Genomic DNA, 24,003 nt, shown 5'->3' on the forward strand with positions numbered 1-24,003 from the left:
AAAACCATAAAAATATTGTTATTTAATGATAAAATCTAAACATTGAATGTAAACTAAATGGAGTGAATTCACATTCAAATTGATGTCAAATTTCGTGTTTTACTTTTATTACATCAAACATAATCACAACTATTTTTCACACAACTATACAAATTTGTTGTGTATTAAGAAATTGTGTTTAAGTATTGTACAAATATTTAGCCAACCATTGCTTCAAACTTTATGCTAAAAATGCAATTTTATATAAAATATTTTATTTTTCGCAATATTCTGATTTAAATTACATTTTTCCATTTGTTGTATTTCTTCTTTATTTTTGTTAAAAGATTTCATCTAAATATACAATAAATTTATTATATAAATTGCTTCAAATTTTTTTTATTTGAAAAAATTGTTGTAAACAGTTTACAAATACCGGTATATACTGTATATATAGAAATTAATTTTTTACAACGTATAACATTAAAAATCTTTTTGACGAAATGTTAACAAAATGTTTAAAGTTTGTCAATAATATTTTATTTGGAAATATATGATTAAACGTACAAAACATAAATTTATTACTAATTTGCGTTACTTTTGATGACAAGTTAAAGCAATTCAATAAATGATACAATCATACAATTAAAACAAATTTTTGCAATTAAAACAAATGATAATTATTTATTAGTAAATGTTTGTGCAAAATAAATATTTATTTAAAGCGTGTAATCGAGTTCATAACGAATGTAATTATTTTTTGAATCGTTGTGAACCCGTGAATACCCGGCCACAAGTGCGTCCTGTCCTCCGATATATAATGTGTTATAGACTTTCCAATAGACATCTCTGACTTTACGGGCCGGATGGAAGAGACCCTATTGAATATAATATTAATGTAAGATTTTAAATGTAAAAATAAATAAAATAATAAATCATTGATACCTGAATGGTGTATTGTAACATTTTGATTGGACCCAATGACATTTTCAGTCCCTCAATGGCTCCCATAAACGCTTGAACCAAATGTGGTGACGTCTCGAAAATATTAGGCCAAACATAATTCAAAATATGTGTCAACGCATCTTCACATCCAAAGCCATAGACTCCAAGAGCCATATGTTGAATAGCGGCGCAAGCAGTCTGTCTGTGAACTAGATCTCTGTCCATAAGTGCATCTTCAAGAAGTGGAGTAATGGCATAAATATAGTCTTTGCCCATTTCGCCGATATATTCAAAAAGAAAAGCCAAAGATTTGAGAACTCCATTTTGGACATTAAGTTCTGGTACTCGATATTCATTCATAAGAGCTGGTAATACAGTAAATGGCGAACAGGTTTCAGCAACGATAGCGATGGCAACTGTAGTACAAACACGGTTTTGTCGCTCTTGTACTCGAAGATTGTTTAACAAAGTGGCCAAAACATCGTGAGGACCAATGGCTTTAGCAATATAACCAAATGTATTGACTGTGGCTCTTCTGATAGCCTTTTTGTGTGCTTTCAATAGTTCTAATAATTCAAAACATATTCTCATCCATTCCCGAGCGGACACATATTCAGCGCCGCGATCGGCAATTCTACCGACTAAATCAATACAATTTTCTTGTACTTTTTCGTGTCGATTCTTAAGAATTGGTGTCAAACGAGGCAATAAGTCTTTTATGGGAGGCGTCATCTTATGCATACCAATCACATTAACGATAGCTTTTAGTGCCCCTAAAATAGATCCCAATACTTCTGGATATTCTTCACCCAAGTATTCATAGAGAACAACACCTAAATGTCCCATCAATTTTTCTTCCTGACACGTCTTCATCACGATTGCAATTCGTGATATAAGATCTGCAGCCTGTTGTCTAACTTTGGCCGACTTATTGTTTAAACGCCAAAGAATAGTACCGCAGATTTGAGGTAAATATGGTTTAACTCTTTTTCCTAACGCATTGACAATAGTTCCGAATCCATTCAACATAACTAAGTCCTCAGTTGTCTGTTCTTGAAATGCGTAAAGAATTCCATCGATAAGTTGTTCTTCAAGTCGTGAATCAATTTGCGCAGCGCCTAAATTAGCCATTATCTTCTCGATGGTCTCCATAACCATTTTACGATAAGCTTCGTTTTCATCTTTGAGGTCATCAACAATTCGGTGTATAATCTCTGCGGCCTCTACTTTGTTGGCGATCTCAACGGTTGTGTCAACTAATTGTCTATAATTTCTGCGGTCGAGTGCCATCCGATGATTCCAAAAATGTCTGAAGAAATGTGGCAATACTTCATCTTTAATATACTGTGCTTCAACACCATCGGTACCACAACACTGTTTGACTACTTTAAGCACAATTTTTTTCATCTCTTCATCAGGCGATTGAAACTCACGAATCAATATAAGCATCACTTCTCGTGTATAATAGTTAGCGTACTCGGCGTCCATCAAAGGTATCAAATAACCGATAGCTTTGAGAAAAGCAGCCAAACCTTTGCCTCTATGGGTTCGAATACCTTTCCATAACGGTTTGAGAACTGAATCAAATGATTCGATACCGTAAGGAGTGGCAGCTTCTGCTAAAGCGGCCAAAGCAAGGGCTGTAATGGTTCGTACTTTTTGTTGTTCATCGACTAATCCGTGTTCAATAATCTCAACTAAACTTCTTAGATGTGGTAAAATAGCACAACCCATAAGTATAGCAATTTGTTGGACAATCTTAATGCCTGTATGTCTGGCCTGCCATGACTTCTTGCTTTTACAAACAGCTTTCAAAAATGGCAAAAGTGAAGGAATGCCGAGCGCTGAAGCAACCACTGCGAAGGCACGAGCCGTTGTATTTCTCACATACTCATCAATATTGTCGATATCCGGTCGCATAGTTGAGATCATTGTGGCTAAACCGGCGGCTTTGGCCAAATTTGATATAATTTCTCGGCCCTCTACTCGAGCGTAATAGTCTTCATCGATAAGTAAAGGTTCGATAACAACAAGAATTTTATGAACATAAGGACGAACCAAATCATCCAATTTATAGAGAATCCTATCAATAACTTTCACCAATAAATGTCTTTCTTGATCTTCAAGAGTTGGGGACATAAGAAGTGGCAATATTTGGTTAAATAGAGGTCCGGCACCAAACTCTCGTGCCTTATCTGTGATTTGTCTTAAAGCAGACTTCCTCATCGGTGGCGTTCCGTTTTTTATTTTCAACAATAGTTTCATTATTTTGCGTTCCTTTTGTTCGTCCGGACTCAATGACTCTTCGTCCACATCTGTCAATAATTTGTCAAAATATTGAATGTCTTCGGGTTTAAGTGGTGGTAAATTTTGCCCTTTAGGCTCCATATCCATCATTTTTGACGATTGTTCTTCTTTCTGCATAAAGAAGCCGCCGGCGCCTCCAATGCCAGACATTGGTGTTGGTGTTGCTGTCAATTTTCGAGCGGGTGTTCTAATAGGCATATAACCAGCGGGTGGCGCAAGAATTTTATATCCGGGAGGAAAAAGCGAATCGAGTTCGTCATCAGTCATCGGACGGTTACGTTCGTCGATCTCCTTTTCCCATCTGAAAGCCTGCATCTGCTCGGGTGTCATCGGAACTAAATGGCCCGGAGTTGGAGTTGCCATTGCCATTGCTTTAGCACCCATTGGTGTGGCGCCACTAGGAGTTATAGGAGTCATAGATGGTGTCATCATTGATGGTGTTGCCGGAGTCATTCCGCCACCGGCTGCAGGTGTCTCATCCCATCGAGATCTACGTTTAGAAGCACTCGGAGTGGTTTCTTGTATATCAGCCCCTCTATCGGCACGCGGAGTTTCAGCCCAACCCGAAATATGACCGGGAGTTTCTCCACGTTCAGTCTTTGGTGTTTCATCCCAACGATTTCGACGAACACTTGATTTAACACCAGGAGTTTCGTGTCCAGGAGTCATAGGAGTAGCTGATTGATGCATTGGTGTCGGTTCCCACATCTCTTGGCCGGGAGTTTTCGAACCATCCAATATTCGACCGGGTGTTTGTTCCCACAGTCCCGGAGCTGCCGGTGTGGCTGCTTCTGCATATTCCCATGTAGATTTTTTTTTGGGCGGTTGTTCTTCACCCGACTCTTCAGCCTGTGGCTGATCCCAACGTCTTCTCTTTTTGGTTGTGTCTGCATTTGTTGCACCTTTTAGTTCACCGGATTTTGATTTTTCTATCAATTTTTTGCGTAATTCAGCCTAAAAAACAAATAAAAATGTTATAAAATTATTAATTATTTAATAATAAGCAAACTTTATACCTCTTCATTAGTAATGGCAGCCTCTTTGATAATTGTTTGATAAGTACGAGCTCTAGCATCTGGTGTTTTACCGCCTGAAACATATAGTAAATAATAAAACAAAATAATAGTTTGATTATAACATGTACTTTAAGATCCAGTTTATGATTAAATATTTTTAAAACAAGACATACAGTTTTGTCATGTCTTGTTTTAAATAATAAATTTTAAATAAAAGTATCAAATTTTGGAGCAAAACGTATATAAATTAACATAAAATTAATAATAATTACGTTTACACTAATATTTTTTAAAAAATTACTGTTAAAATCTATCAATAAAATAAATAATAATTTATTAAAAATAGCTCCAAATGTTGAGACTTATTGTACGTACTTTTATTGTCCGCATCTATAGACCAATCGGTGGTCTAATGGCTTAAGACTTAATCATTTAAATCTGCAAAAATAGTCTCTTTGGCATTAGTAACGGTTTGTACTTTTCATTCACACAAATCATTTAAAGCCCTAATTCATTACATTATAATTAGATAATCATATCATATAAATCCCTAACACAAGACATACTCTAATATTGGTGTTGACTTCAAGACATTATTGCGAACAAACAGATTAATGTCGATAAAGACTGGATGGAAAAGAAATAGCGATTAGACTTCGCTTTTAACCCAATTCTTTCAAATAACAACATGTCTTGTCTTTCATTTTCATTACATATGCCTTTAAAAGCATTTTATTTTAAACATAAAAAATAGTCAATTAATGACAAGACATCAACCAATAACTCATCACAAGATTCAAGTGTTTAAAAACATTTTTGAATATCAAAAATTTGTTACAAAGTCTAACCAATACATAATTACCGTAAATACTAAATAATGAAAATTAAACGATACATACCGTCAGCAAAGAGGTCAACCCTTTCCGGCGACAGTTTTCTCTGTCGATATCTGCTTCGATACTCATCCTCGCGATCGGCCACTCGAGGCACTCGGTTTTCGGCCATTGGGTCGAAATCCTAAACAAATATATAATTTACTAAAACATCTAAAAATAATTTATTTACAAACCTTTTCAACCATTTCCGAGAGAAACACTTTGGGAGCTGTAATGGACTTCTTAGCCAAAAGGGATCCGTTTGTTGTCTCGTATTCGTCGTCCTAATCAATGGATATATCAGTTATAGTCTATATTAATAATAATATGTCAATCATTGCAAACCTCATAATCATTGTCATCATTGGCGGCAATGGATGTGTTATAATCGGCATATTTGTTATGATTGTCTCCATAGATGTCTGAATCCATGGCCGCCTTCGTCAGTGACATCGAAATTCTTCCCTCCATTTCTGCGCCATTTTCCACATTCAGTGACACCTTCTTCGCCTGAATTTCGCGGATCTGTTCTTCAATTTCTGCAAAAAATAAACAATTTATTAGTAAAATAATCAATTGAATGATCACTTAATTGATGTCAAACCCTCGTGAGTTCGCGCCGGTTGTGATGCCATTGTGTCTGCAATAGTCGTGTCCAAAGATCTTATCAATGATTACATCAATGACTTTGTGGTCAAACAAATCATATCAACTGTTTGTCTGAAATATTGTTAAATCAAATCAACAAATGTTTACAAAACGTCAATACATTGAAAGTCAAAATGGAGTCTAAAATGTGTTTTAGTGGAGACATCTGGCAGTCATTTGATTGCAATTTTGCCCATAAATTAACATTAATTATATTACAGACATAAAAAAAATTACTGTACTTTTAATACTGTTTTAATAACATTATATTATATATAAAGTATTAATACAGTAATACAACATTTAATGATTACAATAAATATTAGATATTATCAATTGATTGACCAGTAAATTGAAAGACATTTTAAATAATTTATATATAGATATACAACATATTTGAATATGTATTACCTGTATGTTGATTATCTAACTGTTAATATAATATCCTATCTATAAATTTTCAAATTATCTATTTCTGTAATTTACACTATATATAGATTATAATAATAATAATAATTGTATAAAAGTATAAGTATTTTTAAATATTTTTTTATTAATATTAAATTGATATTCAAACCTCATATATCTATTATAGCGATTTATGAGTAGTTTATAATATATAAATACAATATTATATGCAAAATAAATCAAATAAAGACAATGTTTTTAAAAATGATTACCATATATATTGGAAATATTGGAAATTTTAATGTTTCTCTATATGAGAGAAACTAAGTTTGATAGTATTAATTAAATATTGATATACAAAAAATACATAAATTCATGTCAATCACATTGTTGTAATGACATAATTATGTTAATGAAATAACTAACAAAATATTACGGTAATTATAACAAAAAAGTATTATCGCAATGAAAATTGCATTAATAGTCAGTTATGGTGTTAAAAGTAGATCAATAGTTGCCTCTCGCCTGTCCTATCAATGAATTAATGCCGGCATTCATTTGTCTTTCTTGTGCCGACTGTTTGTATTCAATGATAGCATCAGTCAAATCATTAATGATTTGTTTGGCAACTCTAATGTCTTCATCGCCTTCCAGTTTACACGCCTTAATCTGTTTGAGAGCCTGTTTGAGAACTTCAGTTTGTTGTCCAGACTCGACAACAATGATATCAGATTCAATATCCAATTGTTCATCAGGAATAGTAGGTCTTTCATGTCTAACTTCGAAGTCTCCCCTACCATAAACCAACTCAAGCTCTTGAGCTCTTCCCTGAGCCATTCTAATGAGAGCCGCATTACGATTAGCTCGTCTGCCGTCTGGCATTAGATAGGTTTTAGCCTGATTTGGGTATTTGTTGGCAATGTATCTAACTCTGTGATTATAACCAGTGATGTGCTCCATGATTGACGAGCAAGTATTGAATTGTTTGCAAAGTCGGCAATGATAGACACGAGGAGATTGACCGTCGGGATCGATGTATTCAAGCACATACTCAAGTCCTTAATTAACAATTAGATTATACATTTGAATAACAATTATAAGGTTTACGCATCAATCGGCAATGTTGTCAATAAAACATTACAATACTATCTAAACTTAATATAAGCGGTATTAAAAACATCACAAAAACTAATTGTGACAAAAGTCAAGACAACTTCAATATCTCGATGGATAAGTAAACCATACTATAGTTTAAATAACTTTATGACATATCAATCACAATGACATACCGACGATGGGATGTTTAGATAAAGTCAATTGTGATTCAAGTGTTGTTTTATTGTTTAAAACCAGATCAATAAGGAGTGCATCCTTTCGTGGAACTAATAAAACAATTATCATATTATATAATCATTAAAATTAATATTTTCAAAACATACCAATGTTTCCGTTGATAATCAACTAAACAATTACCGGTAAATAACAATAATATTAGACATTAATTATGGAATAAATAGTAAGATTAGTATTAGTGGTCATTACCGGCATATCTCTCTTATCTCTCCTGCGTTTAGGCGCCGGAAACATCTGTTGGCCGTCAAGACTCGGATCTAAAATACAAATCAATTGACTTATAAAATATGGCAAAAATATCACTCAATAGATCCATACCATTAGCCTTCTGTTCGAGCATATCCTGAACCTTAGATCCCATTCGTTCCCAAGTCATGTCTTCCATCTTCAGCGGCATATTATCGCTGATACGATTGAATTCAGTCCTGAGGTCATCCAATGAAGACGACGGAGCGGTACTACTTATCTTCGGTATGCGACCTAAAGATGGCGGCGATCGGCGGCCGTACTCGCGAGGCGGTGATCGGTCGCGACCATACATTCCCGACTCACCCGGAGAACTGTCGCGTCCTCTTCCGTAATATGAAGAATATGCCATCAAATGTCTGTTAATATCAAACTCAAGAAATCACTGAATATGTGGACAAAGACTTTAAGACTTTTTCACTCAATTTGTCAGAAATTGTTGCTTAAAATCACTAAATATTTTCATAAATTACGTTCACTTTTAATACAACTCATTGTTTCATTCATTTCAATAATCATTTTATTTTTTGTTTAAATAATTATTAATACATTAAATACTGTATATTAATAATGTTTTAAGTTTTTAACCGTTTTATTAACTTAATAATCAATTGAATTGTAATTATTTTTTTAAACAAATATTTATATAAAAACATATTTTATTGTATTATTAGTTATTTAAAACTGATGTAATAATAGATAACACAGTATTTATATTAATATTTTTGGTCTGTTTTTATACTATAAAATAACTGTAAATTTGTATGAAATGCTATTTTTAAACAATCCAATCATTGTTTTGATTATTACTGTATTCTATTTTTAACAATTAATTTCAAGTCAATACTTGTATTAATAAAATCAATTGAACTTCAAATTTATTAATACAATAATTACTGTATAACTCTATACCGGTATTAAACAATACAGTAATAAATTGAATGTATCGGTACTTTATATACTACATTGTATTATTAACTATAGTATTGTATGTTTAATACTACAGTAATACAGAAAAACTGTAATACATTTATAATACATTACATTACAACTTGTAATTTACAAAACATTATAGATATAAATCATATTTAAATTATATAAATTATTTAATGGTAATTACCTTAATGTATATTTTTATTAGTAGTAAGTATTTAAATATATTGTCATTAATTTTAACAAAAATAATATCAACTTTTATATCAGTGAAAGTGATTAGATTATGTTTTAATGTTTATAAAAGATTATGTTTTTTGGGTTAATTTTTAGCTTATTTTATAAAAAAACATATGATTTATAAATAATTAAAATTATAGTAAAACATAGATCAGTAAAATTATGATAAAATGAATTAATGAGAGAAAGTTTAAAACATTTAAAAAATATAATTATAATTTCAATTAATGTGACAATAAGTATAGATTATATAAGAAAAGCAACCAATCATTGACTGGCAATCTGTTGAATAACATTCAAATCGGACTTTAATTTCTTCATGATTTCCACTTTATTAACAAATTCTTTGAGCTCTTTGTCGATGAGTTCATCAAAAACAATATCATTACTTATATACTCATTAATGTCTTTTAAACGATTTTGAAATTTCTTTTCCGAAATCTCCGACCAGTTGTTAATAAAATTAATTTGTTTTTCAAAAACACTATTCATATTATTTGCGACTAACTGTGGACATGAGTTTTCGTTGGCAATCAGTGTTTCTTGTAATTTATTAATCAACTCAACGACCTCTTTCTCGTTCATGTCTTTCAAATTCCAAGGAAGTATTTCTTCATTTGTTGATTCATTCAGTGATTGATTCAATGAACCCATTCTCGGAACAGACTTTTGAATGTCTGCCAAACAAGTGATTCGACGCATCGATCGATTAATTTGTGGTGTTTTGATGGCTCTGTTGGCCATCACTTGATTAATGTGTTCAGTGAATGATAACTCTGGTTCTTCATCGACATCGGAGTCGTCGGCATTATTGAGATAACGTTCATAAACAGTGAAGAGCTTCTGATTGTCAAAATCATTGTGAAGCTCGCAATCTATGGTCATAAAAGTTATTTCAAATATATTAACGACATATTTCTGACTTACCATCGATTGAGTGTTTGCTGTCGTCATCGCCATCAATGTCTGCACCAAACGAGACATCCATTTGTCAGCTGATGTTGTCTTGTCTTTGGTTTTGTCTGTTGTTTTTGAACACCGGTTGTCTTACAGTTGGCGCCAAACCATAGTATTGACAACACATTGCAAACACAACATATGTGTAGACATTAGTGATCAACACATCAACTAATGGCTTACTATTTAATGACTTAAAGTCTTTTGAACGGTTAGTGTCAGCACTAGTACTCAATGTATAGTTGAGTCACATATTAGGCAATCATTCATGTATTCAATGAGTGCTACAATACGTCTACATTCAAGTCATATAATATGAGTCCACATGTAATGCAATCGACAATAAAACGCGTGTTTTAACTAATCGTATGTCTCGTGGATTGTAATTAATTATTATTATTATTAATAATCATTGAATTGTTGTTTTAAATTAATAGTTTTACTGACCGTCACTTTGTTTGTCGTTTTTTTGTCGATTTATCACTTCTTAAACATTTTAATTAGTGGACAACACATCACTTGTCAAACAAATCTGCATTTTAGTTGATAGTATTTGACAAACCATATCCTCAGTTGATTTTATCGATTTGTTGTTTATTTGATCCAATAAAAGATGCCGTCGGACAACAAGAAGAAAAGAGATCAGAAGAAGAAAGAAATGGCGAAACAAAGAGACCACAAGAAGGCTGCCGGTAAAACCGATAATGAAGATACCAATGAAGAGACAGCAAAAGTAAACGGCGACTCATTGCCCGTCACTGAAGAGGAAAAGTTAGTCAAGTCTTTGGAAAAAGACATGGATTTGAACTCCGATGCCCGAGCCTGTACTGGTGTGCTGGCCATACATCCGCGCTCAAGAGATATTAAAATTGATAACTTCTCCATTACTTTTCACGGCGTTGAGATGTTTCAAGACACGAAAGTTGAGTTGAATTGTGGCAGAAGATATGGTCTGATTGGACTTAATGGTAGCGGAAAATCTACATTATTGGCATCTTTGGGTCGTCGAGAGGTTCCCATTCAAGATCACATCGATATTTATTATTTGACTCGTGAAATGCCTCCTTCAGATAAAACAGCTCTCGAGTCGGTATTAGATGTCGATCAGGAAAGAGTTCGTTTGGAAGCTTTAGCTGAAGAGTTAGCTCAATATGATGATGAAGAAAGTCAGGACCAATTAATGGATATTTATGAACGACTCGATGAAATTGGTGCCGACAAAGCAGAGGCAAAGGCTGCTTATATTTTAAGTGGTTTAGGTTTTACTAAAGATATGCAAAATAAGAAAACCAAAGATTTTTCTGGTGGTTGGAGAATGAGAATAGCATTGGCCAGAGCTCTATACGTCAAACCACATCTATTACTTCTGGACGAACCAACCAATCATTTGGATTTAGACGCCTGTGTTTGGCTGGAAGAAGAACTAAAATCTTATAAACGTATTTTGGTTCTTATATCTCATTCACAAGATTTTCTGAATGGTGTCTGCAATCAAATCATTCACATTCACGACCGAAAACTAAAGAATTATGGAGGAAATTATGACGCGTTTGTTAAGACACGAGAAGAACTTCTTGAGAATCAATCTAAACGATACAATTGGGAACAATCACAGATTGCACACATGAAAGTAAGTTACGGTATTTCAATTGGCATTATATATGTTATATGAATACATTATGTCTTAAATATGATGACTAAAAGGCCGAGTTGTAGACATCATAACTGCACTTCTAGTGTATAGTTAAGGTCTCAGTGATCTAATACTCGAAGCGATATATTGTTTATCTGAACCAATTATTATATATTACTTATATATATATATAAATAAACAGTATATTGATTTGAATTAATTTGATTGTATATTACAGGACTATATCGCCCGCTTTGGTCACGGAAGTGCTAAACTCGCGCGTCAGGCACAGAGTAAAGAGAAAACGTTAGGAAAAATGGTTGCAAACGGATTGACTGAAAAAGTTGTGAGCGATAAGACGGTTCAGTTTTACTTTCCTTCTTGTGGTACAATCCCTCCGCCAGTCATTATGGTTCAGAACGTATCCTTTAGATATAACTCAGAGACGCCTCATATTTATAAAAATTTGGATTTCGGTATTGATTTGGATTCAAGAGTAGCATTGGTTGGTCCGAACGGAGCCGGAAAGACTACACTTCTTAAGTTGCTTTGTAGTGAATTAGTACCAACTGATGGTATTGTGAGAGTTCACAGCCATTTAAAGATTGCTCGATATCACCAGCACTTACACGAACAGCTCGATCTGAATTTGTCTGCACTCGAGTATATGATGAAATGTTTTTCAGAAGTTAAAGAAAGAGAGGAAATGCGTAAAATTATTGGCAGATTTGGTCTAACAGGTCGACAACAGATTTGTCCAATTAGACAATTATCTGATGGTCAGAGATGTCGAGTAGTGTTTGCTTGGTTGGCCTGGCAGTGCCCGCATTTACTACTAATGGACGAACCTACCAATCATTTAGATATTGAGACAATTGATGCTTTGGCCGATGCTATTAATGATTTTGAGGGCGGAATGGTATTAGTTAGTCACGACTTTAGGCTTATAAGTCAAGTATGTATTCATTATTTTAATTATTATAAATTACTTTACCTGTAATACAAATGTTGATTATTTGTCAAACAGGTGGCTCAAGAGATATGGGTTTGTGAGAAGGGAACAGTTACTAAATGGGACGGAACTATACTAACATATAAAGAACATCTTAGGAAAAAAGTTCTCAAGAATATTGAAAAACAACAAAAATAACATAATTAGTGCTGAAATTGGTTAGTAAGTTGTGGTGCACTGAGATATCAGCAAAAATAAAGTAATTTCTAAACTTATCCACAGTATATATGATATAAATTATATTAATTTTTATTAGTAAATATTTTATATCCGATTTATATATTTTTAAAAATAATGACAACTAAACTAAAACCAAACCGATATATTGAATTACCGTAAATTGTTAATTATAAAAGTTTGCCACTATTTACTAACCAATTTTCAGCTTATTATCTAATTTAGCACTAAATAATTGTTATTTATTTTATTTTTACTATTTCTTTAAATTAGTTTAGAATTAATTGATTAATTATCCTTTACTTGTTTTAAATGTTTTTTACAGCTATTGTACGAAACAATTATTTAATTTTGATTTTATTTTTGAAAATCAAAACTTATTTATTAACTAATTGACAAACAACTGTATAATCAGTTAAATAAATTCTTGAAATAAAATTCTTATATTAAGATTATGTCGACAAAGTTTTAATTAAAGTTAATACTGTAATATACAGATAATTATTGTATAACTGAATTTGTAATATCAGGTAATAAAAAAATTATAAATAAAAATAACTGATTTTAAAGTAATTATTATAACATATTTTATATCGTATTTCTTGGAAACGATACAAAAGTTTTAATAACTTAAATAAGTGTAAAACTGGATTAACATATTGTTGTATCCCTTTTGTCATATAAAAAGATAATTGAAGGACAGGTTGTGATTCTAAGGTTTGTATAAATTAATAATTTTAATGAAAATTGATTGCAAAGAGATGTAAAAGTGTTTGTACCGCCCGTTTGTATCGTCTAAACCAACGAGTTTTTAATGACTCCCGATGTCGCAGGCCTTGGATATTGGGCGGTATGTTAAGCCCTGATGTACTGTATATAACTCACTAACTTGTTATATGTTGATCTATTTTCAATGATTGTCAAATAAAAAATTAATATAAAAAATAATATAAAATACCTTAAAGTAAAAAATTGGAGCAAATTAAGGACGACTGACCGCAAACATATAGTTAATGTTTGCTCTAATGCTCTAATTATTCCAAATTTTTATCATTTATTATTAAAGTCTACAAAACACGGGAACTGAAACATTTATTTTATAGATTCTGGTTATGAATTTAGTAAATACCATTTAATTTCAAGGTATCTTCAAACTTTTTGAACAAAAAAAACAGCTATTTTTAATTTTTAAAATTGTTTTCAACCTTTTTAGTTGATAATAAGTTTGTTGATAAAATTAACAGATTATAAAGTTAATTATACATTTTAAATACTAATATAACGCTCTATTTTTGTATAAAAAATAAGTGATTAGCTTATGATAAATTGTAAAAATATTACAACAAAATTAATTGCAAAATTTATATAATAATAATATTATTAAAGTTCTATTATAATGAATTTAAAATTATTAAGTAACAAATTATTATATTTACAAATTAAAATAACTTTTATAAACATTAACGCAAATATAAGATAACAGCCAAACATTGAAGTTTCCATATTTACAATAAATTATTTAAACACTTTTAGTTCCGAAATTTGTTAGTACTAATCATTATTACTTCAATTATAATTTATATATTAGTTATTTTTTACAATCATTACTACTGTATACAACTGTATTATAACAGCACCTTATAATTGGTTCCTAATTTTAAAGCCATTTATACAAAATTGAGATAAAGAAACAAGTTTTGTCAAACTTTCTCACAATCATTTCATAGAAAATTTTAATTCAAAATAACTTAATTTATTTTATGTATATTTTGTTAATAAAATAAGAAAAAACTTTATTATTATTATTGTGTAAATATGTTGTCAACATTTCATTTAATTGCGATTTTCGGAACTGTTTTATTAAGTTTTGATTACACTTTTGGTAAGAAATAGTTGTGCTATAAATTTATATAAATTTTATGAAGTTGTAAATCACATAATTTGTTATAATCTCAACAAATTAATTAACAAATTATTTCGTGAGAAATATGGATATTAACTGAAACTTTATTGTCATATTAGGTCAGTTGCATTGTCCGCCTGAGGGTATCTATGCTTACGAACACCCGAAAGCTTGTGATCAATACTTTTTGTGTACTAATGGTTCGCTAACCCATGAATTTTGTCCAAACGGGTTGGCGCACGCCATCGATGGTGCCGTCTATGGCTTCTGTACTTATAATTGGAAAGTCGACTGCAAAGACAAACTGCTTCGTATGTCTCAATCATTTTTTATATACTATTCAATATAATGTATTAGTACAGCTGTATAATACTTATAACATTTACATTATACGATATATTTAATAATTATCAAAAAAAATTGATAATTATCACAAATTTAAAAAATTCTATTAATTGAATATAAAATTATATGAATAGAAATAATGATATATTTGACATATTATGTATTTAGCTGATCCCATATCATCACATGGATGTCCTTGGCAATTTGGCACATTTAGCGAAGGAGATCCTAATCTTTGTAATCCTCACTTTTCAGAGTGTGTTTGGGGCGTCCCTGAGCGCAAAGATTGCCAAAAGGGACTCTTCTATGACGACCGTATTAAAGGTTGCAATTGGCCGGAGAAAGTTGGTTGCAGTAGTGATAGAGAGTTAGGATTTTCGTGTCCTCACGAAGACAAACAAAACAAATACTATCCGTACCCAAGATATTTCCACAGCGATCACTCTATCATCACATGTGTTGATAATCAGCCACGACTTGTCAACTGTGGTGAGGAAGAGTTGGTCGACGCCAACTCACTGACCTGTCAGCCCATCTATAAAGAGGAAAAGTTAGAAACCAGACCATTGCTGTCGAGACCTGTTTTGGCTCCGATTCGCCACCGATTTAATTAATTTTCACAACTAGTGATGCAATTCATCCAATTATTATTGCGATTGTTTTATCTAATTGTCTAACATCTTCTATACATTAATAATAAAATGTTTATTAAAGATGTAAAGCATAATGCATTGTATAATCATTTAGTTCACTCATAGTATTAAAATAAACTATTTAGTGATTTTTAAAAATTACTAAAGCGTTACTTTAAATTATTTTTTTAAATAGCAAACAACAATAAAAAGCTTTGGAAATGTTATTGTTTTATCTCATGAATAGTTAGGTGTTCTGTAGATCTAACTGTCCTACAAAAAAAAATTACAAACAATTTAAATATAGAAATGAATGCTATATTCTTATCCCATAAACACGAAAAGCCTGATAAATATGTTTGACATATTCATACCTGTGCTCAGCCTTTGGAGCGGTTGGTTCGGTAGTCACTTAGATTAGTTGAGTCTCAAAAAGCCAGTTATTGCCTGTTATTAGTCACATAAGCTGTTAGTGTTTTTAAAACAAAATTATAGGTTCATTAAGTCTCAGCAATGATACGTCTGTCGTGTTTTTAATAAAAAACTATTTAATTGCATTAAGGTGTCAGTGCGTGACCAACATTAAGGCCTGTCCTGTCATTGCAATTATCAGTAGTGACTAACTGTACATCGTTTCTGTACATTAAAACTTTGTGTGTTTTAAATTTAGTTTTGCCCTTAAAAATCAACATTTAATTTATAATTTATTTTTAAAAATTATTTACTATATATATGTTGCACTCATTTTTAAAAAATTATTTCCTATAATTTCTTATTATTTTATTTTGTTTTTTTAATTTTTAAAAAATTTGCAATGTTAAAACTATATTCAATTTGGACAGTTGTTATTTTAATTGCCATCAATATATTATATGTGTTTACCGCCGATGACGATCACGATGGTAAGTAATATTAATTTAATAAAGTTTAATATTTAAGTTTTAAATCTTTAAATAATTATGTTATATCTATAAAATAATTATTGTTATTATATTAATTTATAGTTATTGAAGAATTATTAATAGAAAATATAGAAATAAATCTTTTTTGTTGTATTTCAGGAAGTTTTAGGGGTTTTTTATATTAATTTTTAATACGGATATTGTCGCATACAGTATATACTTTTAAAATAAACATTATTTTACTGTGATAATGTAAATAATAAATATATACGGTAAATAAAACAAAAATATATTTAACTTTTAAAAAATGATTTTGAATTTTGATTTTTTTAAAACTAAACATTTGAGGAAATATTAAAACAATAAATGAAAGTTAGATAAATTATAGCTGAAGGAGTCGTATCTAATAACCTATATTAACCTCTGGTGACAAAACTAAATAAAAATGTAATATTAATTATATATATATATATATAATTGACATAAAGGGTCAGTGGATGGAGTTCCCTGTATAGATAACGGCAAATTTTATCGCAATCCCGAAGCAAAGGGTGTTAGAGATTGTGCCAAATATTATTGGTGTCCGCGACAGAAGGTTCTTGAATTCAGATGTAGCGCTGGTCTGTGGTTTGATGTCGACCGACAAATCTGTGATTTTAAATTAAAGATCGATAATTGCGCCAAATCTCACGGTATAATCAATTTGATCAAACTTTTGATTAAAACTATCAAAAATTTTATTAAATTGTAAAATATATTTATAAAAACTAGACGCCAGTACTCCTCGACCACTGCTTGCCACTGAAGAACCAATTTGTCCGACTGGACAGTTAGCTTGTGCTGACAGGAAATGTATTAATAAGGACTTGTTTTGTGATGTATGAGTAAAACTTGTTTATTAAACAATAGTTTATAACTACTAAAATATTTTGCTATAATTTGAATATAGGGTCAGATAGACTGTTTGGATGCATCAGACGAGTCGTGGTGTGATCCCGAACACGACCCAAACGCACCGGTCAGATGTGATGCCAGCAATTGTACTCTTCCGGACTGTTTCTGTAGCAATGATGGCACTCAAATCCCAGGTAATCTTAAGCCAGAAGAAACGCCACAAATGGTTATCTTAACGTTTGATGACGCCGTCAACAATGAAAATTGGGAAATATATCAGAAAATATTTGCAAACAATAGAACTAATGCCAATGGATGTCCTATTTCTACCACATTCTTCCTCAGTCATGAATATACTAACTATAGACACGTCCAGAAACTCTGGAATGACGGACACGAGATTGCCACCCACTCCATCACGTAATTAATAGTTAATTAAATCTAAATTTATTTATATTAAATTAAATATACTTTTAGTCACAAACAGCCAGAGCTTTGGTGGACATTCAATGCAACGATGGAGGACTGGTTCGATGAGTTCGCAGGAATGGCTAATATTATCAACAAATTTGCTGGAATACCACTCGATGAACTCAGAGGCACAAGAGTTCCCTTTTTGAGGGTTGGCTGGAATACACAGTTTATTATGGTTTGTGTTTTTTGTGTTTTTTTAAATATAAAAATTATATTTCATTAGCAAATGTTTATTATAGATGAAAGAGTTTGGTTTCTTATATGATTCATCAATGGTTGCTCCTCGATCTGATCCTCCTCTTTGGCCATTCACTCTTGACTATAGAATTCCTCATAAATGTCACGGTTCTCGACAGAGATGTCCTTCCCGGTCATTCCAAGGAATGTGGGAAATGATTATGAATCCATTTGATATTGAGGTATCAATTTTTTTAAAATTATTTTAATAATAAATAAATATAACTTTAAAAATATTTTTACATAATAAAGGGTCACATCTGTGCTATGGTTGACAGTTGTCCGACACATTTATCTGAAGATGAAATTTATAACATGTTTATGGATAACTTTAATAGACATTATACAACTAATAGAGCACCGTTTGGTCTATACTTTCACACCATTTGGTTTAAAGAGAAACAAAATTTTAAAATTCTTCTCAGATTTATTGATGACTTAATTCAAAATAAGGTAAATGTATTTGAAATTAAATTTGTCTAAAACATGAAACAACAAACTATAACAAAACATATTTACATTGAATAGGATGTCTACTTTGTAAGCAACTATCAGGCCATTGAATGGATGCGAACACCGACACCAGTGTCTCAATTGAATAACTTCGAGCCGTGGAAATGCAAGAAAGATATTGAACCCAATTTGATTGCTTGTAATCACCCGAAGTCATGCAGACTGGCCAGTCGTCAACTCAAAGGGGAACGATATTTACACACATGTTTTGACTGTCCAGATGTCTATCCGTGGGTTAAAAACGAGTTTGGCTTAGAGTTTAAAAAATAATATTTTTTAGCCATTAATAGATAACTATTTATCTAAAATATTATCTAATGAAATATAATTTTAATATAATAGATCATATCTTTAAAAGTATAAGACTGTTCATTAAAAATTATTTTGATTTAAATTATGAATCATAACATTTCATTATTAAATTTATAACATTTTAAATAATCAATCAAAGATTTTGTGTCATAAGTAGAAATAAAGTTTAATATATTAAATATCTACATTACATAAAAAATACTGCCAATTACTGATTAATTGTATATTAATTTGATTAAATAGCTATTATAAAGTATATAAAATAAAAATATTTTTTACATTTAACTATTAAAATCACGAGACTTATTACTAATTGTGTTCAGAATTTATATAATATAATAAAAAATGAAAAAAAAATTAAATCCTATTCAATTGCAAAAAATGTCAAAACGTTATGCTAATCAAAGTTTAGTTCAAGTGATTCAATACATACTTTTGGTGTTATTTTTGCCGATTTGTGTCCTCATATTATTGTGTGCATTGTATTCAACATATCTGACAATCACTACATGGGATTGTGTGATCAAAGTAGTGAACAATACTATTATATTTAATGACATTACTTGCCATACAGTTATTGATGTCTTAAGCAAAAAGATTGTGACAATTATATCGCAAAGAAAGATAATACTATGTATACGAACCATATCTTTCTATAATACTCTGATTGCATACTTGTCGGCCAGTTATGCCATTTATAGACTCAAACTGATACCATTGCTTTGGTTATGTATTGCATCCATACTTAGCTTTTTTATTACTTTCTATGTGTCCATCAGTTATGGTCCGTTAACTGGCATTAATAACTTTGAATTGGTTCCAATAGTACTTGGATTATCAATACAATCATATGTGGTGACACTTTTTGTCTTAATTATAGACCTAATTATATCAGTGTTAGCAATGATTCTCGTTTTGGATATCTATAGAAACAAAGACAAACAAAAATAATATATTATAAATGTCGTTGATTTGCATAATATATATTCAATAAACAGTTTAATTTAACATTTATTTTATTTATTTATTCAAGAAATATATATTTAAAAGTTTATTTAAATAAATATTTACCTACTTTTTTCATAAAACATTAATTATAAAACACTAGGTTTACTAATGATTCATTATTTCCTATTTATTTTTAATAAACTTTTTTGAAACTAAGATAGACAAACATGAGTTAATTTTCTACTTAAAAATATATTGTAGTTTGTAGTAGAAATAGATTTTGTTTTGTAATTTATTTTTTACATTTTATAAAATAAAAACTTTGTTAAACTTTAAACCATAAAGTAGTTTAAGAAATTAGAGTAACAATATTTATACAGTTATATGATTTCAAATTTTGTAAATTTCTCAATAAAATCAGTAAATATTTCAGTTTAAATATGTTTATATTAATATTATTGTGTTTAATTGTGTTTTCTATAATAATCATTTTAACAAAATATTTGGTAAAAGCTAAATTGGATAATAAACGTATATTAAAGGGACCGATTGGACTCCCAATTGTAGGCTATTTGCCATTTTTGACAACAAAGCCTCACATAAAGTTATCGAAATTAAGCAAAAAATATGGAAAAGTGTTTAAGTAAAATATTTTATTACTAATACAGTATTTGATGACTTAATTATTTATTTTTTGTGTTATAAATAACACTTAGGTTGCGTTTGGGAGCAATGGATGCCATAGTTCTCAATGATTTTGATTCAATTAGTGAAGCATTTAAAAAGGATGAGTTCTTAGGACGGCCTAAAAGTGTGGCATTTAATGTGTTGATGGAGTTGAAGGGTATTTCATCTGATTTTATATCGATATTTTGTATACTTTATTAAACATATTATTTAAATATTATATATATATTCAAGGATTTGGTACATTAAGTGGTAACGAATGGAAAGAACAAAAAAGATTTACTTTATATCAGTTAAGAAATCTGGGTTTTGGTAAGATATCGATGGAAAAGCATATTAACGATGAAATGATTGATTTATGTCAACGTATTTATCAACTCAATGGTAAACCCGTTAAAATTCGTACACTTCTTGCATCGAGTACTTCCAGCAATATATCTGCACTTGTATTTGGTAAACGGTTTGCTTATACTGATCCAAACAGAGCAATATTAGATGAATGCATTGAAAGAGCTATTAGAAAGTTAGGTCAAACCGGATTCATAACATTTTTTCCATCATTTGCTAAATTTTGTGCAAATTTGGGTTTATTTGGATTAAATGAAGTAAAAAAGGATTTCATGATTGTTAACAATTATATTAGAAAACAAATCAATGAACACAAACAAACATTGGATGACAACTATATTCGTGATTATATCGATGCCTTTCTTGTAAAAATGAAAAATGAAAATATGACTAAAACTTCATTTACGTTGGATATGTTAGCCGGTAATGTTCAGGGATTTTTCGCTGCCGGCACTGAAACCGTCAAAACAAGCATAGAGTGGGCGCTTCTCATAATTGCTGATCACCAACACATTCAACGAGAAGTACAGACAGAAATAGATAATATCTGCGGTCGACAAGTATTTCCCTCTTGGAGTCAGAGAAATGCTATGCCATTGACTCAGGCAGTCATTAATGAGATATTTCGCTGGAAAACAATCTCTCCGTTAAATTTGCTGAGAATTACCACAAATGATACATCAGTTGATAATTATACCATTAAAAAGGATACCGTAGTTATTGCTAATTTATGGGCCGTACACAATGATCCACTCTATTGGGTATCACCCCATCAGTTCAATCCATACAGATTTCTTAGTGATGACAGAAAACAAATGCTTAAATATGATAATTTGATTCCCTTTTCAATAGGTATTTATTAATTTTATATAAATGTATTTTTATATTAATTGACAATTTGAATGCACCGTTAGGTAAAAGGTCGTGTCCGGGGGAGTCATTAGCACAGACAGAGATATTTGTTTGCTTTACTGCTTTGTTGCAAAAGTTTAATATAAGTCCTATCAATGAAGTCTCATATGAAGAAGACATGGGATTAATATTACGCCCAAAACATGCGGTTACTCTTCGCTTTGAACCAAGACTTTAAATTAAACTAATATTTTATTAGACAATAAGTTAAGATAATTAGTTAATTAATTTTCCATATTTTTAAATAACTATTAGTTGATTTAGTTTTTATTGATAAAATTAGCACATAATGTTTAAATGACTAAATTTTATTTATTAATAATATTAGTTATATTAAAATTTTTAAATAACCATATTACTTTTCAAATATTTTCTAGATTTTAAAATATTTCAATAAAATATATTAATTTTGTTAATACTATCTAATAAATTAATACTAATTTATAGCGATTTAAATTTTTAATAAAAGCAAAATTTATATACCGTTAGATTGTACTGTACTGTATTGTACTGAAAAAGATTTATAGCTGTATACAGGTATTAATAATATTTTTATATAATGTATAAAAAATACAACAAATTAATAATAAATATTAAGTAAAATAAATTTTGATTAATTTGTTATATTTATTTACATCTATTTTATGTGATTATAGATTATTTAGTAATAAAAAAGTTTATTATATAAGACTTTTAAGTAATATTCAGATCAAAGGTGTGGTTCATTTGAAACATTCATTCAATACATTGACGTAATTGTATGACAAACACAACAACACAGCAATCAATGCATTAGTGTTGACATCACATCAAAGGGCGGATACATTGCCACAGATTATCACTTATTAACCGCTGTTTTTGGTCACAGATTATCACCATTTGTTGCAATCCATTGTAATAAGACTTCTTGAGATGATTCTTCTGGAGATTAACAATAGAGTCGTTGAGGACATACTTCGTGTGAAGATTCAAGAGATTGAGTAAGTAATGACAAAATCAATTGCTTATTGATTACTAATGTAGTGAATATATTGTCGGTCACCTAAATAGATCCAATAACAAGATAGAGTCTGTAGATGTAACAGCTGCTGACTTCGATGGCGTATTGTTTCATATTTCTAATATTAACGGAGATAAAGCAAAGATACGGATCAGTATATCACTCAAGTTTTATAAAGAGCTTCAGATTCACGGAGCGGATGATCTATTAAGAAGAGAATACGGATCACTACTTATGACACCACCTGAAGATGGATACAATGTGTCACTTCTTTTTGATTTAAAGAATTTGCCGCAAAATTATGAAGAAGTTATACAAAAAGCCGGACTTCTTAAGCGTAACTGTTTTGCTTCTGTCTTTGAGAAGTACTTTGAATTTCAAGAGCAAGGATGTGAAGGACAGAAAAGAGCTGTCATTCATTACAGAGACGAAGAGACAATGTATGTCGAGGCCAAACCTGATAGAGTCACTGTTGTCTTCTCGACCATCTTTAAAGACGAAGACGACATAGTTATTGGTAAAGTATTTATGCAAGAATTCAAAGAAGGAAGAAAAGCTTCACAAACGGCACCACAGGTTCTGTTCTCACACAGAGAACCACCGATGGAATTGCAGAACACTGAGGCCCGAGTGGGCGACAACATTGGATACATTACATTCGTATTGTTTCCGAGACATACAAACAAAAATTCCAGAGACAATACCATTAATCTGATCCATACTTTTAGAGATTATCTTCATTATCATATCAAATGTTCGAAAGCATATATTCATTCGAGAATGAGAGCCAAAACATCCGACTTTCTTAAGGTTTTGAACAGAGCTCGACCTGAGAAACAAAATACTGAGAAGAGAACAATTACGTGAGTCTTGATGTCATAAATGATATTATTATTAATCTATTTATTTATTTTTATTTTATTTTTTCCATTTAGTGGTAAAATAATGAAAGTTGGAGTTTAAGACAAACTGATTACTTGTAATATTACTACTGATTGAAACAAATTCAAATATATTACACAACACTTACTTTTAGTAATTATTTACAGTATATTATTTAATTGTAATATTTAAATAATTTAGTTAATTATATTATTTTTATTTAAATTAGACTTTTTAGTAGTAATTAACAAAAAATATTACTACCGGTAACTATAATTCATTTTG

The 24,003-nt window shown here is 30.6% G+C and overlaps 8 protein-coding genes across 9 annotated transcripts; 5 read left to right on the forward strand and 3 right to left on the reverse strand.

Annotated features, from left to right (window-relative positions):
- Positions 1-576: 576 nt before the first annotated feature.
- LOC128965806 (splicing factor 3B subunit 1-like) lies at positions 577-5,943 on the reverse strand. Its single transcript, XM_054312583.1, has 7 exons — positions 5,727-5,943; positions 5,468-5,661; positions 5,317-5,406; positions 5,147-5,264; positions 4,248-4,321; positions 925-4,185; positions 577-857 (listed from the first exon to the last, which is right to left on the reverse strand). The coding sequence occupies exons 1-7, from the start codon at positions 5,755-5,757 to the stop codon at positions 699-701; spliced, it is 3,927 nt and encodes a 1,308-aa protein (XP_054168558.1). The 5' UTR covers positions 5,758-5,943; the 3' UTR covers positions 577-698.
- A 630-nt stretch (positions 5,944-6,573) lies between these two features.
- Positions 6,574-8,264, reverse strand: LOC128959004 (uncharacterized). Its single transcript, XM_054304991.1, has 5 exons — positions 7,850-8,264; positions 7,721-7,788; positions 7,618-7,639; positions 7,468-7,560; positions 6,574-7,236 (listed from the first exon to the last, which is right to left on the reverse strand). Exons 1-5 carry the CDS (start codon positions 8,127-8,129, stop codon positions 6,686-6,688), a joined length of 1,014 nt encoding a protein of 337 aa, XP_054160966.1. The 5' UTR covers positions 8,130-8,264; the 3' UTR covers positions 6,574-6,685.
- A 953-nt stretch (positions 8,265-9,217) lies between these two features.
- On the reverse strand, positions 9,218-10,120 carry LOC128962885 (uncharacterized). Its single transcript, XM_054309330.1, has 2 exons — positions 9,878-10,120; positions 9,218-9,825 (listed from the first exon to the last, which is right to left on the reverse strand). The coding sequence occupies exons 1-2, from the start codon at positions 9,936-9,938 to the stop codon at positions 9,218-9,220; spliced, it is 669 nt and encodes a 222-aa protein (XP_054165305.1). The 5' UTR covers positions 9,939-10,120.
- Positions 10,121-10,207: 87 nt separating this feature from the next.
- LOC128958844 (ATP-binding cassette sub-family F member 2-like) lies at positions 10,208-12,819 on the forward strand. Of its 2 annotated transcripts, XM_054304902.1 has the most exons (4): positions 10,208-10,273; positions 10,345-11,537; positions 11,779-12,495; positions 12,568-12,819. In XM_054304902.1, exons 2-4 carry the CDS (start codon positions 10,521-10,523, stop codon positions 12,688-12,690), a joined length of 1,857 nt encoding a protein of 618 aa, XP_054160877.1. In that variant the 5' UTR covers positions 10,208-10,273; positions 10,345-10,520; the 3' UTR covers positions 12,691-12,819. The 2 variants fall into 2 exon arrangements, with proteins under 2 accessions (XP_054160877.1, XP_054160803.1); XM_054304828.1 differs by having other exon boundaries at positions 10,233-11,537.
- A 1,690-nt stretch (positions 12,820-14,509) lies between these two features.
- LOC128959225 (protein obstructor-E-like) lies at positions 14,510-15,660 on the forward strand. Its single transcript, XM_054305198.1, has 3 exons — positions 14,510-14,611; positions 14,752-14,943; positions 15,146-15,660. Exons 1-3 carry the CDS (start codon positions 14,545-14,547, stop codon positions 15,589-15,591), a joined length of 705 nt encoding a protein of 234 aa, XP_054161173.1. The 5' UTR covers positions 14,510-14,544; the 3' UTR covers positions 15,592-15,660.
- A 757-nt stretch (positions 15,661-16,417) lies between these two features.
- On the forward strand, positions 16,418-18,899 carry LOC128962967 (chitin deacetylase 1-like). Its single transcript, XM_054309454.1, has 8 exons — positions 16,418-16,511; positions 17,000-17,203; positions 17,283-17,389; positions 17,461-17,825; positions 17,883-18,054; positions 18,119-18,298; positions 18,369-18,569; positions 18,645-18,899. The coding sequence occupies exons 1-8, from the start codon at positions 16,424-16,426 to the stop codon at positions 18,897-18,899; spliced, it is 1,572 nt and encodes a 523-aa protein (XP_054165429.1). The 5' UTR covers positions 16,418-16,423.
- A 1,615-nt stretch (positions 18,900-20,514) lies between these two features.
- On the forward strand, positions 20,515-22,014 carry LOC128963065 (cytochrome P450 2J2-like). Its single transcript, XM_054309566.1, has 4 exons — positions 20,515-20,532; positions 20,606-20,733; positions 20,811-21,776; positions 21,839-22,014. Exons 2-4 carry the CDS (start codon positions 20,622-20,624, stop codon positions 22,012-22,014), a joined length of 1,254 nt encoding a protein of 417 aa, XP_054165541.1. The 5' UTR covers positions 20,515-20,532; positions 20,606-20,621.
- Positions 22,015-22,588: 574 nt separating this feature from the next.
- On the forward strand, positions 22,589-23,876 carry LOC128959119 (actin-related protein 2/3 complex subunit 2-like). Its single transcript, XM_054305095.1, has 3 exons — positions 22,589-22,816; positions 22,887-23,699; positions 23,772-23,876. The coding sequence occupies exons 1-3, from the start codon at positions 22,749-22,751 to the stop codon at positions 23,797-23,799; spliced, it is 909 nt and encodes a 302-aa protein (XP_054161070.1). The 5' UTR covers positions 22,589-22,748; the 3' UTR covers positions 23,800-23,876.
- The last annotated feature ends 127 nt before the right edge of the window (positions 23,877-24,003 follow it).

This window comes from Oppia nitens, unplaced genomic scaffold (genome assembly GCF_028296485.1).
Source record: "Oppia nitens isolate AA-2021 unplaced genomic scaffold, nextdenovo-longstitch-racon4-pilon3 scaffold10_pilon_pilon_pilon, whole genome shotgun sequence".
Classification (NCBI taxonomy): Eukaryota; Metazoa; Arthropoda; class Arachnida; order Sarcoptiformes; family Oppiidae; genus Oppia; species Oppia nitens.

Bases quoted from the DNA above. Each gene is read 5' to 3' on its own strand.
- LOC128965806 (XM_054312583.1), bottom strand. From the start codon at position 5,757: ATGGCATCACAACCGGCGCGAACTCACGAGG. The intron at 5,265-5,316 runs GTTTGTAAATAA...ATATTTGTTTAG, and splicing joins TCTCGGAAATGGTTGAAAAG to GATTTCGACCCAATGGCCGA. The intron at 858-924 runs GTATCAATGATT...TATATTCAATAG, and splicing joins TGTTACAATACACCATTCAG to GGTCTCTTCCATCCGGCCCG.
- LOC128959004 (XM_054304991.1), bottom strand. From the start codon at position 8,129: ATGGCATATTCTTCATATTACGGAAGAGGACGCGACAGTTCTCCGGGT. The intron at 7,789-7,849 runs GTATGGATCTAT...TTTGTATTTTAG, and splicing joins GCTCGAACAGAAGGCTAATG to ATCCGAGTCTTGACGGCCAA. The intron at 7,237-7,467 runs GTATGTCATTGT...TTGTTAATTAAG, and splicing joins ATCTAAACATCCCATCGTCG to GACTTGAGTATGTGCTTGAA.
- LOC128962885 (XM_054309330.1), bottom strand. From the start codon at position 9,938: ATGGATGTCTCGTTTGGTGCAGACATTGATGGCGATGACGACAGCAAA. The intron at 9,826-9,877 runs GTAAGTCAGAAA...TTATGACCATAG, and splicing joins CAGCAAACACTCAATCGATG to ATTGCGAGCTTCACAATGAT.
- LOC128958844 (XM_054304902.1), top strand. From the start codon at position 10,521: ATGCCGTCGGACAACAAGAAGAAAAGAGATCAGAAGAAGAAAGAAATG. The intron at 11,538-11,778 runs GTAAGTTACGGT...TGTATATTACAG, and splicing joins CACAGATTGCACACATGAAA to GACTATATCGCCCGCTTTGG. The intron at 12,496-12,567 runs GTATGTATTCAT...TTTGTCAAACAG, and splicing joins ACTTTAGGCTTATAAGTCAA to GTGGCTCAAGAGATATGGGT.
- LOC128959225 (XM_054305198.1), top strand. From the start codon at position 14,545: ATGTTGTCAACATTTCATTTAATTGCGATTTTCGGAACTGTTTTATTA. The intron at 14,612-14,751 runs GTAAGAAATAGT...TTGTCATATTAG, and splicing joins AAGTTTTGATTACACTTTTG to GTCAGTTGCATTGTCCGCCT. The intron at 14,944-15,145 runs GTATGTCTCAAT...TTATGTATTTAG, and splicing joins CTGCAAAGACAAACTGCTTC to CTGATCCCATATCATCACAT.
- LOC128962967 (XM_054309454.1), top strand. From the start codon at position 16,424: ATGTTAAAACTATATTCAATTTGGACAGTTGTTATTTTAATTGCCATC. The intron at 17,826-17,882 runs GTAATTAATAGT...ATATACTTTTAG, and splicing joins ATTGCCACCCACTCCATCAC to TCACAAACAGCCAGAGCTTT. The intron at 18,055-18,118 runs GTTTGTGTTTTT...TGTTTATTATAG, and splicing joins GGAATACACAGTTTATTATG to ATGAAAGAGTTTGGTTTCTT.
- LOC128963065 (XM_054309566.1), top strand. From the start codon at position 20,622: ATGGATGCCATAGTTCTCAATGATTTTGATTCAATTAGTGAAGCATTT. The intron at 20,734-20,810 runs GTATTTCATCTG...TATATATTCAAG, and splicing joins TGTGTTGATGGAGTTGAAGG to GATTTGGTACATTAAGTGGT. The intron at 21,777-21,838 runs GTATTTATTAAT...ATGCACCGTTAG, and splicing joins TTTGATTCCCTTTTCAATAG to GTAAAAGGTCGTGTCCGGGG.
- LOC128959119 (XM_054305095.1), top strand. From the start codon at position 22,749: ATGATTCTTCTGGAGATTAACAATAGAGTCGTTGAGGACATACTTCGT. The intron at 22,817-22,886 runs GTAAGTAATGAC...TCACCTAAATAG, and splicing joins GTGAAGATTCAAGAGATTGA to ATCCAATAACAAGATAGAGT. The intron at 23,700-23,771 runs GTGAGTCTTGAT...TTTTCCATTTAG, and splicing joins ACTGAGAAGAGAACAATTAC to TGGTAAAATAATGAAAGTTG.